The 15065-nt window shown below is 52.3% G+C and overlaps 1 protein-coding gene across 1 annotated transcript in view; it reads right to left on the minus strand.

Moving 5' to 3' along the window:
* Positions 1-15065, minus strand: part of LOC135526196 (slit homolog 3 protein-like) — a 214525-nt gene that overhangs the window by 20671 nt on the left and 178789 nt on the right. The window contains exons 21-29 of the mRNA XM_064954354.1: positions 11927-12059; positions 9794-9862; positions 9431-9502; positions 9112-9183; positions 6672-6743; positions 5923-6086; positions 3455-3579; positions 2329-2426; positions 1033-1172 (exon numbers count right to left, since the gene is read on the minus strand). Coding sequence (XP_064810426.1) covers positions 1033-1172; positions 2329-2426; positions 3455-3579; positions 5923-6086; positions 6672-6743; positions 9112-9183; positions 9431-9502; positions 9794-9862; positions 11927-12059 — 945 coding nt within the window. The remainder of the gene's footprint in view (positions 1-1032; positions 1173-2328; positions 2427-3454; positions 3580-5922; positions 6087-6671; positions 6744-9111; positions 9184-9430; positions 9503-9793; positions 9863-11926; positions 12060-15065) is intronic.

A 15065-nucleotide genomic window follows, 5' to 3' on the forward strand; every position in this document is an offset into this window, starting at 1 on the left:
CAGCCAAATAAAACTGCTCTGTGTGGATGGCTGGATGGATGGATAAGGGCGGAATGAGAAGGAGGACAAACAGTTAGTTTAAAGGAGGCCTAATTGCTGGGTTAGCTTGCGGACTTCCCCTAGAGTCGGGCTGTGGCTGCTGCTTCACAGGGCCGCTTGGCGCTGCCCACCGCCAGCCCAGGTGCCCATATGCCCACACTGAGGGGGCAGTATGTGTAGCAGCCTGGCTGCTGGATGTCCCTCTACTGCCAGCCTCTAGCCTCATTGCCCCATACAGGCACTCTGTGTTCTTTGCTCTGGTCCCAGGGTAGGCTGGGACTGGGACGGACACGGCACGGCGAGGCCTACAATTAGGCGTGCAGCGTTAATGACAGGGTCGATGTGCGTTGGAGCAGCTGCACAGATCAGCACCCTCCCTCCCCTGTGACGCCTGAGTCAGGCAGGCGATGGCGGGTGACGGCCCATGATGCCCGACCGGGGAGCTGCCCGCCTCGCCTGCCTGCCGTGTGCACTGCAGAGAGAGAGAGGCCACAGCCTGGCAGAGAGACAGTGGGAAAACTTCTCTCCGTCTCTCTCACCAGAACTGGCTGCCTGCACTCGGAATTGCACTGTCAGCGATTGGGCAGAACTCACTGGACTGTGCAGGCAGGCCCCCCGCCCCCCCCAAGGGATTCCTACCCCCTCTTTGCCTCTTTGCTCCAACGTGACTGCAATGTCATCTACAAAGAGCAGTTTCAGGTCAATGCTGAAAAAACAGTCCATTATAGGCGAGCGGAAAAATTACTCTTTGGTTGATTTGATAAATAACTAAATGACTCACAATTGCTTTAAATGCAATTTCAGAGCAGAGGGGTTTGGAGTTTCGTCTATGTTTAAGCAGACTTTTATCTTGATGTGGTTGACTCGCTAAAAAAAATGTGTATTAGAATGTATTAGAGAAGCACAACAAGTGGATGAGAAGCCAATGTATGCTCATGGTGTGGCTCGTCTCCACAGAGTAGAGTTCAGTGCGCGTGTGTGTGTGTCCAGTACCTGTGTAGTTGGGGGGGCAGACGCAGGTGTAGTTGTTGATGCCATCCACACAGGTGGAGTTGTTCTCACAGTCATTGTCCTCACAGTCATCTGGGTTCACCTCACACTGTAGACCCTCGTAGCCAGGTGGACACGCACAGCTGCCGAGGGGAGGGGAGAGGAGAGAGAGGCGATAGGGGGCACAGTTAGATAGTTAGCTCGAGAATTAGGGAATAGGGGGCCATCTCAGACACAGCCAGAGTCACAGAACCATACTGGGTACACCCTCTCTACCCTCCACACTGAGTCGGGGAAGTGTACTGGGTTTCTTTCCACTTGTCAAATCCACTCTCCAGATGCCCTCTGCTCTTTGTCTCTGGCCCCTCTATTAGTGACTAATGCCCTTTGAAAGCCTAAGACCTGGTATAAAACCTGCACTTTAATGGGAATAACAACAAAGGTAGAACTCCAGTGGCATTTGAAAATGTAATCAGGTCTGTCTGTGGATTCAATAATTTCAATTAGACGTGGGTCCCTGTTTGATCCTACGTGGAAGGGCATTCATCAAGCTATACCTAAATGTCATGTCTGGAATTGGTAGACCGATTGAGACCGTACCCTTTGACTCAGGCACCACTGGCTCTGAGTCTCGCTTGCATTCTCTCTCTCTCTCTCTCTCTCTCTCTCTCTCTCTCTCTCTCTCTCTCTCTCTCTCTCTCTCTCACACTCTCTCTCTCTCTCTCTCTCACACTCTCTCTCTCTCTCTCACTCTCTCGCATCAGCCAGGCTGGCATCATGTGTGCGCCGCGTCAGGCGAGTGGGCAGAGGAGGGTGAGATGAGCGTTACTGAGCTGAGACGGGTAGCTTCATCAAGCGCCTGTCTTCCTCTGAAGGCCAGTGGCTGCTGGTTGAAAAGAAAGAAGTAGAAGAAAACTCAGAGGAGAGGAGCGCCTTTGATTTCTTTAAGCAGTTCTCCAGAGGGACTGGCTGGATCACTGAGGTGTGTCATTAATGAGGCAGGGAGCTGGGGTAAACCTGGGGTCGGGCGGTTGGTTGGCGTTTAAAGAGGCCAAACAGTGGAAGACGAAAGAGAGAAGAGAGAGTCATCTGCCTCCAGCTCTACAGAGCCATGGGATCTCACGGTGTCACTCACACACTGAAACACCACTGCTGACTGCCCGCTACTCCTCTGGCTGTACCCACTAGACAGGAAATAGGTTCCCTTTTGGAGCATAGAGAGGGAAGTGTGGGCCCAGTATGGTTCCATGACTGCATGTCGGTAGGGTAGTGATGGTCAGAGAGGTCATCGGTGTGTACCTGAACTGTTCCACTTGGCTTGGCATCAGGTGGCAGGTCCCTCCGCTGGCACAGGGGAAACTGATGCAGGCGTTGATGGCTATCTCACAGTTCTGACCCTGGGAGGGAGGGAGAGAGGTGTTAGACTGTCTATCACTGTGTGTGTGTGTGTGTGTGTGTGTGTGTGTGTGTGTGTGTTACAGTATAGTGCCATGTGCCATTCAAAACCCTTAAGTCCACAGTCACATACAGCAGCAGCGTAGGAAGAGACATGCTGCGTCCCAAATGGCACCCCATTCCCTACATAGGGCACTACTTTAAACCAGAGCCCTACAAACCCTGGTTAAAAGTAGCACACTATAGAGGGAATTGTAGCTATATCATGAAGCTGTATCCTTTCCACACGCGGCCGCCATGCATGTCCCTCAGAGACACTGGCTCCCTGTTTGAATTTGAAACCACCGCCACCGTGACGCCCACTTCCTCTGATCAAAGACGCCATACGGACGCTTGTTTTTTCTTTTCCTCTTCTTCTCTCTCTCTCTCTCGCTCAGCTTCTCATTCTCCTCACACGTTTTAATTCATTTAAGCCCAGTGGAGGCCGACAGAAAACAACACGCACCCACCCACCCACCCACCCACCCACACAAACACACACACACGCACACGCACACGCACACACACACGCACACACACACACACACACGCAAGCATTAAGATTTTAATTAAAAAGCAAGGCCAGGGGCTTTGTCCCTGTAGAGGGCTCGAGGTTAAGTTTGTATCTGTGTCTGTGGAGCAGGACACTGACAGGAATCCCATAACCAAACAAAAGGCTAATGATTAGACAAACCAACAGCACACAACACAGTGGGGACATTAAAACACACACACACACACACCCGCCAGGTACACAGACACGCACACAGGCACGCACACACCCATCTGCTGGATATTTGAACGCTATTTTACCCTTGGGTGGATTTGTGTGAGTTTTTCCAGAAGACAGCCTTTTACCAGTTATTGTAACCCTGTTCAATCTCCCCTCAATAATTACACGCAAACCAACTGTTGCATTTCTCCAGGTCGTGGTTGCGTTTGTGTGTGTGTGTGTGTGTGTGGGGGGGGGGGGGGGGGGCTGTGCACTCACTTTGTAGCCAATGGGACAGGTGCAGTGGTAGGAGCCACTAACATCGCTGGCACATGTGCCATTGTTCAGACAGGGGCTGGCAAGACAGGGGGCACACTTTGCCATCAGATTTAGATCCACTGGACCTAAGAGAGAGAGAGAGGGGGGGAGAGAAAAATAGAGAGGGTGAGATATGGGGAGAGAGAGAGAGAGGGAGGGAGGGACGTAGAGAGAGGCAGACACCAACAGATAGGGAGATAGAGAGGGAGATCGAGAGAGATGTAGAGGGAGGCAAAGAAATACAGAGAGGGGGACAGGGGGAGAGAGGGAGAGGGCGATTGAGAGAAAGAGAGGACAAGAGCGACAAAGAGCGAGGGAGATATTAAAGAAGAAAGATTGAGAGAGTGAGTCACACGGTGCGATTCCACTCACTCTTTCTCTTCGCACTATTTTAAGACCTTCCTTATCCACATTTAATAAACCTTAATCTGCCTTAATCTCAGATAAATCCCAGATCAGCGTTAATTGGCATGCGTGGTTATAGAGGGCAGAAATATGTGGCAACTGGGCTCACTCCCCTTTAGAGAGGAGAGGGAGAGAGGGAGAGAAGGGGGGAGGAAAGGTGGCGGTAAGAGGGGGGAGGGAGAGAAGGGGGAGGAAAGGTGGCGGTAAGAGGGGGAGGGAGAGAAGGGGGAGGAAAGGTGGCGGTAGGAGAGGGGGAGGGAGAGAAGGGGGTGGAAAGGAGAGGGGGTGAGAGGGAGAGGGAGGGGAGGGTGAGAGGGGGGGGGAGGGGGAGGAGGAGGGGAGAGGGGAGAGGGAGAGAAGGGGGAGGAAAGGAGAGGGTGAGAGGGGGAGAGAAGGGGGAGGAAAGGAGAGGGTAAGAGGGGGAGGGAGAGGGAAGGGGGGAGGAAAGGAGAGGGTGAGGGGAGGGAGAGAAGGGGGAGGAAAGGGTGAGAGGGGAGGGAGGGAGGGGGAGGAAAGGGGCGGTAAGAGGGGGGAGGGAGAGAAGGGGGAGGAAGAGGGGCGGTAAGAGGGGGAGGGAGAGAAGGGGGAGGAAAGGTGGCGGTAAGAGGGGGAGGGAGAGAAGGGGGTGGAAAGGAGAGGGTGAGAGGGGGGAGGGAGAGAAGGGGGAGGAAAGGAGAGGGTGAGAGGGGAGAGGGAGAGAAGGGGGGAGGAAAGGAGAGGGTGAGAGGGGGAGGGAGAGAAGGGGGAGGAAAGGTGGCGGTAAGAGGGGGAGGGAGAGAAGGGGGAGGAAGGTGGCGGTAAGAGGGGGAGGGAGAGAAGGGGGAGGAAAGGGAGAGGGTGAGAGGGGAGAGGGGAAAGGTGGCGGTAGAGGGGGGAGGGAGAGAAGGGGGGAGGAAAGGTGGCGGTAAGAGGGGGAAGGGAGAGAAGGGGGAGGAAAGGTGGCGGTAAGAGGGGAGATGGAGAGAAGGGGGAGGAAAGGTGGCGGTAAGAGGAGAGAGGGAGAGAAGGGGGGAGGAAAGGTGGCGGTAAGAGGGGGGAGGGAGAGAAGGAGGGAGGAAAGGAGAGGGTGAGAGGGGAGAGGGAGAGAAGGGGGAGGAAAGGTGGGAGGGGTAAGAGGGGGGGGAGGTGGAGGTAAGAGGGGAGGGAGAAGGGGGGAGGGAGGAAGGGGGAGGGAGAGAAGGGGGAGGAGAGAAGGTGGCGGTAAGAGGAGAGAGGGAGAGAAGGGGAGAGGAAAGTTGGCGGTAAGATGGGGGAGGGAGAGAAGGGGGAGGAAAGGAGAGGGTGAGAGGGGAGAGGGAGAGAAGGGGGGAGGAAAGGTGGCGGTAAGAGGGGGAGGGAGAGAAGGGGGGAGGAAAGGTGGCGGTAAGAGGGGAGAGGGAGAGAAGGGGAGAGGGAGAGAAGGGGGAGGGAGAGAAGGGAGGAGGAAAGGTGGCGGTAAGAGGGGAGGGAGAGAAGGGGGGAGGAAAGGTGGCAGTAAGAGGGGAGAGGGAGAGATGGGGGGAGGAAAGGAGAGGGTGAGAGGGAGAGGGAGAGATGGGGGAGGAAAGGAGAGGGTGAGAGGGGAGAGGGAGAGATGGGGGGAGGAAAGGAGAGGGTGAGAGGGGAGAGGGAGAGAAGGGGGGAGGAAAGGTGGCGGTAAGAGGGGAGAGGGAGAGAAGGGGGGAGGAAAGGTGGCGGTAAGAGGGGAGAGGGAGAGAAGGGGAGAGGGAGAGAAGGGGGAGAGAGAGAAGGGGGGAGGAAAGGTGGCGGTAAGAGGGGAGAGGGAGAGAAGGGGGGAGGAAAGGTGGCGGTAAGAGGGGAGAGGGAGAGAAGGGGCAAGGGAGGGAGGACGAGAAGGGAGGAAGAAAGGAGAGGGTGAGAGGGGGAGAAGGAGGAGGAGAGGCAGGGGAGGAGGGGGAAGGAGAGAGGGAGGGGTACAGGAAGAGGAGAAGTAGGGGAGCGAAGTGAGGAGGAGAAACACAAGTAGCAGATGGAGGAGGTGAGAGGATGGAGCTGTGACAGCCAGTGTTGACAATGCGTCTCACCTTTGCACTGGAAGCGGTTGAGGGGCGTGGTGAGCAGCAGGCGGTCGGCCATGTCAGGTGGTCCAGTACAGCGGGCGATGCCAGGCTCCTTGAAGCCAGCCTTCACCCACTGGGACAGCCAGCGCAGGTCACAGTTACAATACAGGGGGTTGGCACCCAAAGCCCTGGGAAACAGCGAGATATAGGAGTTATGCATCTAGTGGTCACATATGGAAGTGCAAGAGTATATGGTGCAGGCAGGCATATGTACATACAGACAGTCTGTCAACACGCACTGGTCTGGCGTGCACATAACCAGTAGCACAAAGCCAATTCATACATTTAAAAAAGAAAAAACGTTTGCCTTGAACTTTCATTGCCTTTAATAAAACAGAGGATCTTCGTTCATGTCTAGTATCCCATATTTTTTTGGTTAAACTTCTTCCGTCTCTCAAGTCTCTTTCAGTGCAGAACACCCAAACTACAGTATTGCTACTTAAAACGAGAGGCAGGAACCAGAGAGAAAGTAACAAGAGGAGCCACGTGATGTATGCCTCTTCGTGGTTATAAAATGGCTTCCTGTGGGGCCCACGCTGTTCTCTTGGCGCTCCCAACACAAAACTGCTCTACTGTGTGTGTGTGTGTGTGTGTGTGTGTGTGTGTGTGTGTGTGTGTGTGTGTGTGTGTGTGTGTGTGTGTGTGTGTGTGTGTGTGTCGTGTGTGTGACTATATTACTATTGTGGAAGACCACACACTACTATCACACTCACAGATGAGACAGAGATGTCAAATGGTTGAAGGCTCCCTCTGGTATAGTTGAAAGGTCATTTCCGTGGAGAGTCCTGAAAGAGATTGAAAACAAGAAGAGTGTCAGCGATGGGGGTGATGGCTGATGGACATCAAGCCCTCTCATTGTTTCTCCACACCCGGAGGGTCCCCAGGCTCCAGACCTTTAGCATGTTGCTAACCCTTTCAAGGCCCTGCCGTGTGAATGCAGTGGGCAGTGGTGGTGTGTCTGCCTCTGTCTGGGTTCACATTCCATTAGCCGTCTCACACACACACACACACACACACACAGTAGACACATGCACCACACACACTGACACATAATACACACGCACGCACCACACTTACACCCCCCCCCTCCACACCCACACTGCGTGGCATGCCAGCTCTGTGAAGTGATTTCCCTGTCCCGCAAGCCCTAGGGCCCCAGCCGCCACCCACAGGCCTGCCACAGTCAGAGGGGATCCAGAGGGCCTGACAGCAATAGAACCCACCAGCCCACCAACCCACAGGACAGACAGTCCTACGCCTTTCAGCCTCTGCCAGACGCACCCCGGGGAGATTCTGGGTAATGAACAAGTGACAATGATGGCTGCCTGGCAACTGGTGACTAGGTAGGCCGGAGTAAAGAGAGAGAGAGGGAGAGGGAGAGAGCAGGAGAGGGAGAGAGAGAGAGAGAGATAGAGAGAGAGCGGAAGAGGGAGCGGGAGAGAGAGAGAGAGAGAGAGAGCGGGAGAGCGAGAGAGAGGGAGAGCGAGAGAGAGAGTGAGCGGGAGAGAGAGAGGGGGAGAGAGCAGGAATGGGAGAGAGAGAGCGGGAGAGGGAGAGAGCGGGAGAGGGAGAGTGAGCGGGAGAGGGAGAGAGAGAGAGCGGGAGAGAGAGTGAGCGGGAGAGAGCGGGAGAGGGAGAGAGAGAGAGGGAGAGAGCAGGAAAGGGAGAGAGAGAGTGGAAGAGTGAGTGGGAGAGAGAGAGAGAGTGAGTGGGAGAGAGAAAGAGAGAGAGTGAGCGGGAGAGAGAGTGGGAGAGGGAGGAGAGAGGGAGAGAGCAGGACAGGGAGAGAGGGAGAGGGAGAGAGAGAGTGAGCGGGAGAGGGAGAGAGAGAGAGCGGGAGAGAGAGTGAGCGGGAGAGAGTGGGAGAGGGAGAGAGCAGGAAAGGGAGAGAGAGAGCGGGAGAGAGCGGGAGAGTGAGTGGGAGAGAGAGAAAGAGAGAGGGAGTGAGAGGGAGAGAGAAAGAGAGAGAGTGAGCGGGAGAGGGAGGAGAGAGGGAGAGAGCAGGAGAGGGAGAGAGAGCGGGCGAGAGAGAGTGAGCGGGAGAGAGCGGGAGAGAGTGGGAGAGAGAGAGAGAGCGAGAGCAGGAGAGAGAGAGCGGGAGGGAGAGAGAGAGAGACAGAGAGAGAGTGCGGGAGAGAGAGAGAGAGAGAGCGAGCGGGAGAGAGATTACTCCTGGAGGCAAATCCCTTCTAATAGAGCCAGAGATTGGGACTGGTGCTGGACTACACTTTATAGACTGACTGCTGGGAAGAATCCCGATCAGGTTAGCAGGGAACTTGAGTTATTATACAGGAAATATATGAGGATTGGTCTCTGCTCTCTCTCTTTCTCTCTGCCCCTTTCTTTCTCTCTGTCTCTTTTCTCTTCTCTTTCTCTTTCTCTTTCTCTTTCTCTTTCTCTTTCTCTCTCTCTCTCTCTCTCTCTCTCTCTCTCTCTCTCTCTCTCTCTCTCTCTCTCTCTCTCTCTCTCTCTCTCCTACCCTCTCTCTTTCGCTCCATCCCTATATCTATGAACTGGGGGCCTGATGGCCCTGTGGGGCTCTCCTAGCCCAGGCCCTGATGTGTACCTGTAGACTGTTGTGTTCCAACAGTCACCTCCTGGCCCAAGTTAATAAGCAGTGTTTTCAGCTCCATCTTAACAGCCCAGAGGAAGCAATAGAGAAGAAGAAAGAGCGTTTAGCTTCTGTTTTCTATGTTTTATTTATTTGGAGTTGTTTTGGAGCCGGGGGAGGAGGGGAAGATGGATGACAGGGAGGCAGGGAGGCAGGGGGCCCATTTATCACACTGCACACTGGGCGGAGGGGAGGAGGAATGGGGGAAGAAGAGAAGCAGAGGTGAAGAAGAGGGAGACGAAAGGGAGAGGAGAGGATAGGAGAGAGGGAAGAGGGGGAGACGAGAGGAAAGGGAATGGAGAGAGGCAGAGGAAAGGGGGGAGGAGAGGCAGAGGAAAGGGGGAAGAGAGGCAGAGAAAAGGGGGGAAGAGAGGCAGAGGAAAGGGGGGAAGAGAGGCAGAGGAAAGGGGGGAAGAGAGGCAGAGGAAAGGGGATAAGAGAGGCAGAGGAAAAGGGGGAAGAGAGGCAGAGGAAAGGGTAAAAGAGAGGCAGAGGAAAGGGGGGAAGAAAGTAGAGAGGAGAAAGGAAGGAGTAACACTCACAGGAGACGCAGAGATTTAAGGCCATCAAATGCGTGTACTTGGATACAGCGAATCTGGTTGTAACTCAGGATCCTGTCATTCAAAAGAGAGGAGACAGTTATAATTCAAACTGATGGGAACATAACACAGTGTGTGTGTGTGTGTGTGTGTGTGTGTGTGTGTGTGTGTGTGTGTGTGTGTGTGTGTGTGTGTGTGTGTGTGTGTGTGTGTGTATATGTGAGTGTGTTTTATACGACTATAAAAGTGACTAAGGCCACTGTGTCCAGCCCGGTGTGGCCAGACAGCCGGTCGGCCGTGGCGCGTCGTCATGGTAACTCACAGAGTGGCGAGCTGAGTCATGTTGCTGAAGGTCATGGAGGCCACAGTGCTGATGCTGTTGTTGCTTAAGTCTCTATGTGATACCAAACACACAACAGGACGCAAGGTCACTTCAGGGAAGAACCAGAGCTGAGAAACACCTTTAAAGTCCACAGAGACAACACAGAACTGTCTCGCCTTGACACAAACCCAAATGGTTAGTTTCAATGTTTCAGTAAATAATACACAATATCCTCTGCTGCAAAATATCTCAAAACAATTGAGATTGTTTTGGCATTTGTGAACATTATGCAGGACCAATGAACAGCGAGGAATATACAATGATTTAACTTGTGATTTGACTTGGAATAGACACGATACATACACAAGAGACAGTTGCTTAAGTGTGGACAGTTCTCTGGGGATGGACATCAGAAGGTTCCCTTCCATGTATCTGAAATGAGGAGGGAGGTGAAGGCATTAGATCCTGGGGTTATATCAAACACGCAGACATACACTCCACCACTTCAACATCACCCAATCACTATAAATCCCTTGGTTATATCCTGATTCATGGAAGAGCATATTTATGGAACAGCTCATCCACAAAGGAATGATGTAGCATCAGGTACACAGCGAATCAATAGATAATCAGGGCTATGCCAAGGCTGGAGGAAGGAGGCCTTTCCTGTAATGGGTAGGGAGAGTGTGTGGAGGTGAGAGTGCCTGTAGGGGTGTGTATGGATGAGAGTGTGTGTAGGGCTGTGTGTTGGTGAGAGTGTGTGTATGGGTAAGAGTGCGTGTATGGGTAAGAGTGCGTGTATGGGTAAGCTGTGTTTATGGGTAAGGGAGCCTGTAGGGGTGTGTATGGATGAGAGTGTGTGTAGGGGTGTGTATTGGTGAGAGTGTGTGTAGGGGTGTGTATTGGTGCGAGTGTGTGTATGGGTAAGAGTGCGTGTATGGGTAAGCTGTGTTTATGGGTAAGAGTGTGTGTAGGGATGTGTATTGGTGAGAGTGTGTGTAGGGATGTGTATTGGTGAGAGTGTGTGTAGGGGGGTGTATTGGTGAGAGTGTGTGTATGGGTAAGCTTGTGTGTATGGGTAAGCTGTGTTCTTCAACGAGACAGAGGGGGAGAGAGAGAGAGAGAGAGAGGGAGAGAGAGAGAGGGGGGGGGTAGAGAGAGAGGGTAGGTAGAGAGAGAGAGAGAGAGAGAGAGGGAGAGAGGGAGAGAGGGTAGGTAGAGAGAGAGGGTAGGTAGAGAGAGAGAGAGGGTAGGTAGAGAGAGAGAGGGTAGGTAGAGAGAGAGAGAGAGAGAGAGGAGGTAGAGAGAGAGAGGGTAGGTAGAGAGAGGGAGAGAGAGAGAGAGGGAGAGGGAGAGAGGGTAGGTAGAGAGAGAGAGAGAGGGTAGGTAGAGAGAGAGAGAGAGAGAGGGTAGGTAGAGAGAGAGAGAGAGAGAGAGGGTAGGTAGAGAGAGAGAGAGAGAGGGGGTAGGTAGAGAGAGAGAGAGAGGGTAGGTAGAGAGAGAGAGAGAGAGGGTAGGTAGAGAGAGAGAGAGAAAGGGTAGGTAGAGAGAGAGAGAGAGAGGGTAGGTAGAGAGAGAGAGAGAGGGTAGGTAGAGAGAGAGAGAGGGTCTAATAGTCTGTCGGATGAGGAACAGCAGATGTGTTAGCTGTCAGGGGTCCCGACTGGCTCTCATAGACCCTGTTACTGCTTCGCCGTTTGTCTTTTCTCCTCCCTCTCTCCTTTCCCCGGCCATTGCACTATCTATCATCTCCCTCTCTCTACTCCTCCACCATCTCTCTCACTTTCTCTCGCTCCCCTTTTCTCCCTCGCTCATCTTTCTCCACTATCTCTCTCTCTTTATGCCTCCACCACCTCTCTCTTTCCCTCTCTCTCTCTCTCTCCACCCCACCCTCCATCCCTCCACTTCGTCCTCTAAGGTGTGATGGTAAAGTGGCCAGGCAGTGTGGTGTTAATGCAGCAGTGTCTGTCAGTGGCTGTGTGCCCTTTTCCGTCTCCCAGAACACTGAGCCGTTTGGTGATGACGAATTCCCCCTGTATCCCCCGACGGCATGCCTCCCTGACCTTCAACTCTGGAGCTACCCGGCCTCACCCGGCCTCCTGGCAGACACAGCATCCTTCTCAACCGACGGGTTAAACATCTGTCCCATCTATTTCTGACATGAAACTATTGAATTGTCCTTCTGAAACATGTTTGATTTCAGCCCCGAGGATGACCTATACTCTGGATAATAGTGAGGAACGCCAGACCCAGGCGTGTGTGTGTTAGAGGTGGTGTGTGTGTGTTAGAGAGAGAGAAAGGTATATATGGTGTGTGTGTGTGTGTGTGTGTGTGTTAGAGAGAGAGAAAGGTATATATGGTATGTGTGTGTGTGTGTGTGTGTGTGTGTGTGTGTGTGTGTGTGTGTGTGTGTGTGTGTGTGTGTGTGTGTGTGTGTGTGTGTGTGTGTGTGTGTGTGTGTGTGTGTGCGTGTGTGTGTGTGTGCATGGGACTCACAGCTCAGTGGTGTCCTTGGGGATGCCTTTGGGCAGAGTGCGCAGCCCCCGGTTACTGCAGCGCACCACTGTGTCTGAGCATGTGCACGACTCTGGGCAGCGAGACACCGGAAAACACACATTCTCCTCAGTGCCTGCAGAGAGAGAGAGAGAGAGAGAGAGAGAGAGAGAGAGAGAGAGAGAGAGAGAGAGAGAGAGAGAGAGAAAGGGAGAAAGAAAGAGGGAGAAAGAGGGCAGGGGGGTGGAGGGAGAGAGAGGGAAGGAGAGAGTGAGAGGGGGGGGAGACAGAGAGAGTAAATAAGACTAAGTCAGATGGGTGACTCCACTTACTCTTTACTCTCAGCACTATTTTAAGAGCCGTCCCATTCACATTAGAGGAGTAGCTCGAGAGGGGAGGGTGGAGGGTGGAAATGGTTTGTGATAGACATCTCACAACCCGGCAACACTGCCAGAATTTACTCGGCCCCTTTGAAAGTAGAACTCTATAAATGAAGCCCAAAGTGGAGGGGGAATCTGATAATTGCGCCACCACTTCCCAAATCTCTCCCCCAGCTGCCTTGCCTGGCGGGTCGAAATTCAACCATTATTACAGTAAACATTTAATCATAATAAGAGATGCAGAAAAACAGGAGTTAAAGATCAGCCACATAATATTGTTCTTGGCCTGAGTCTCCCTCCCTCCCTGCTTCCCTCCCTCCTTCCCTGCTTCCCTCCCTCCCTCCCTGCTTCCCTCCCTCCCCTCCCCTCCCCTCCCCTTTAATCTAAGGCCTGAGAGATGATATCTGCAAAGGCATGAATTGCACCCCAGATGAAAAAGAAACAGAGAATTAAGACACTAATGGAAGGTAATGAAGTCTGAGGTCTGCTCCAACAATAACACACACAGCACTGCCTGGGTCTGGGACTGGGGCTTGGCTTGGCTGCTGCTGCCTGCCTGCCTAGAGAGGCCTCGGGTCTGGATGGGACGGAGGGAGAGAGGGATGGAGCTAGTCTAGTCGTAATCGCTGACTCACTTTTACACGTTGTTGATTGGGGGGGGGACGTCAAATCTCCCCCCAAAAAGAATATTCTACCTTCATTGAGCTATACCTTAAGTGTAATTTAAGTTACTGTCGTGTAAAAATAGAAGGAGTGAGTCAGTGTGTGTCATTGTAGCTGCAGCTATGGTGGACCTTGAGGTGAAGGGATACAGAGTGCACTCTATCCACCGGATGTGTACCAAACTCACTAAAAGTGGCAGTAATAAAGCCTCTCTTGAAAAAGCCAAACCTTGACCCAGAAAATATAAAAAACTATCGGCCTATATCGAATCTTCCATTCCTCTCAAAAATCATAGACAAGGCTGTTGCTCAGCAACTCACTGCCTTCCTGAAGACAAACAATGTATATGAAATGCTTCAGTCTGGTTTTAGACCCCATCATAGCACTGAGACGGCACTTGTGAAGGTGGTAAATGACATTTTAATGGCATCGGACCGAGGCTCTGCATCTGTCCTCGTGCTCCTAGACCTTAGTGCTGCTTTTGATACCATCGATCACCACATTCTTTTGGAGAGATTGGAAACCCAAATTGGTCTACACGGACAAGTTCTGGCCTGGTTTAGATCTTATCTGTCGGAAAGATATCAGTTTGTCTCTGTGGATGGTTTGTCCTCTGACAAATCAACTGTAAATTTCGGTGTTCCTCAAGGTTCCGTTTTAGGACCGCTGTTGTTTTCACTATATATTTTACCTCTTGGGGATGTTATTCGAAAACATAATGTTAACTTTCACTGCTATGCGGATGATACACAGCTGTACATTTCAATGAAACATGGTGAAGCCCCAAAATTGCCCTCGCTAGAAGCATGTGTTTCAGACATAAGGAAGTGGATGGCAGCAAACTTTCTACTTTTAAACTCGGATAAAACAGAGATGCTTGTTCTAGGTCCCAAGAAACAAAGAGATCTTCTGTTGAATCTGACAATTAATCTTAATGGTTGTACAGTCATCTCAAATAAAACTGTGAAGGACCTCGGCGTTACTCTGGACCCTGATCTCTCTTTTGAAGAACATATCAAGACCATTTCAAGGACAGCTTTTTCCATCTACGTAACATTGCAAAAATCAGAAACTTTCTGTCCAAAAATGATGCAGAAAAATTAATCCATGCTTTTGTCACTTCTAGGTTAGACTACTGCAATGCTCTACTTTCCGGCTACCCGGATAAAGCACTAAATAAACTTCAGTTAGTGCTAAATACGGCTGCTAGAATCCTGACTAGAACCAAAAATTTGATCATATTACTCCAGTGCTAGCCTCCCTACACTGGCTTCCTGTCAAAGCAAGGGCTGATTTCAAGGTTTTACTGCTAACCTACAAAGCATTGCATGGGCTTGCTCCTACCTATCTCTCTGATTTGGTCCTGCCGTACATACCTACACGTACGCTACGGTCACAAGACGCAGGCCTCCTAATTGTCCCTAGAATTTCTAAGCAAACAGCTGGAGGCAGGGCTTTCTCCTATAGAGCTCCATTTTTATGGAACGGTCTGCCTACCCATGTCAGAGACGCAAACTCGGTCTCAACCTTTAAGTCTTTACTGAAGACTCATCTCTTCAGTGGGTCATATGATTGAGTGTAGTCTGGCCCAGGAGTGGGAAGGTGAACGGAAAGGCTCTGGAGCAACGAACCACCCTTGCTGTCTCTGCCTGGCCGGTTCCCCTCTTTCCACTGGGATTCTCTGCCTCTAACCCTATTACAGGGGCTGAGTCACTGGCTTGCTGGGGCTCTCTCATGCCGTCCCTGAGGGGGTGCGTCACCTGAGTGGGTTGATTCACTGATGTGGTCATCCTGTCTGGGTTGGCGCCCCCCCCTTGGGTTGTGCCGTGGCGGAGATCTTTGCGGGCTATACTCAGCTTTGTCTCAGGATGGTAAGTTGGTGGTTGAAGATATCCCTCCAGTGGTGTGGGGGCTGTGCTTTGGCATAGTGGGTGGGGTTATATCCTTCCTGTTTGGCCCTGTCCGGGGGTGTCCTCGGGTGGGGCCACAGTGTCTCCTGACCCCTCCTGTCTCAGCCTCCAGTATTTATACTGCAGTAGTTTATGTGTCGGGGGGCTGGGGTCAGTTTGTTATATCTGGAGTACTTCTCCTGTCCAATT

The sequence above is a fragment of the Oncorhynchus masou genome, chromosome 32 (genome assembly GCF_036934945.1).
Source record: "Oncorhynchus masou masou isolate Uvic2021 chromosome 32, UVic_Omas_1.1, whole genome shotgun sequence".
Classification (NCBI taxonomy): Eukaryota; Metazoa; Chordata; class Actinopteri; order Salmoniformes; family Salmonidae; genus Oncorhynchus; species Oncorhynchus masou.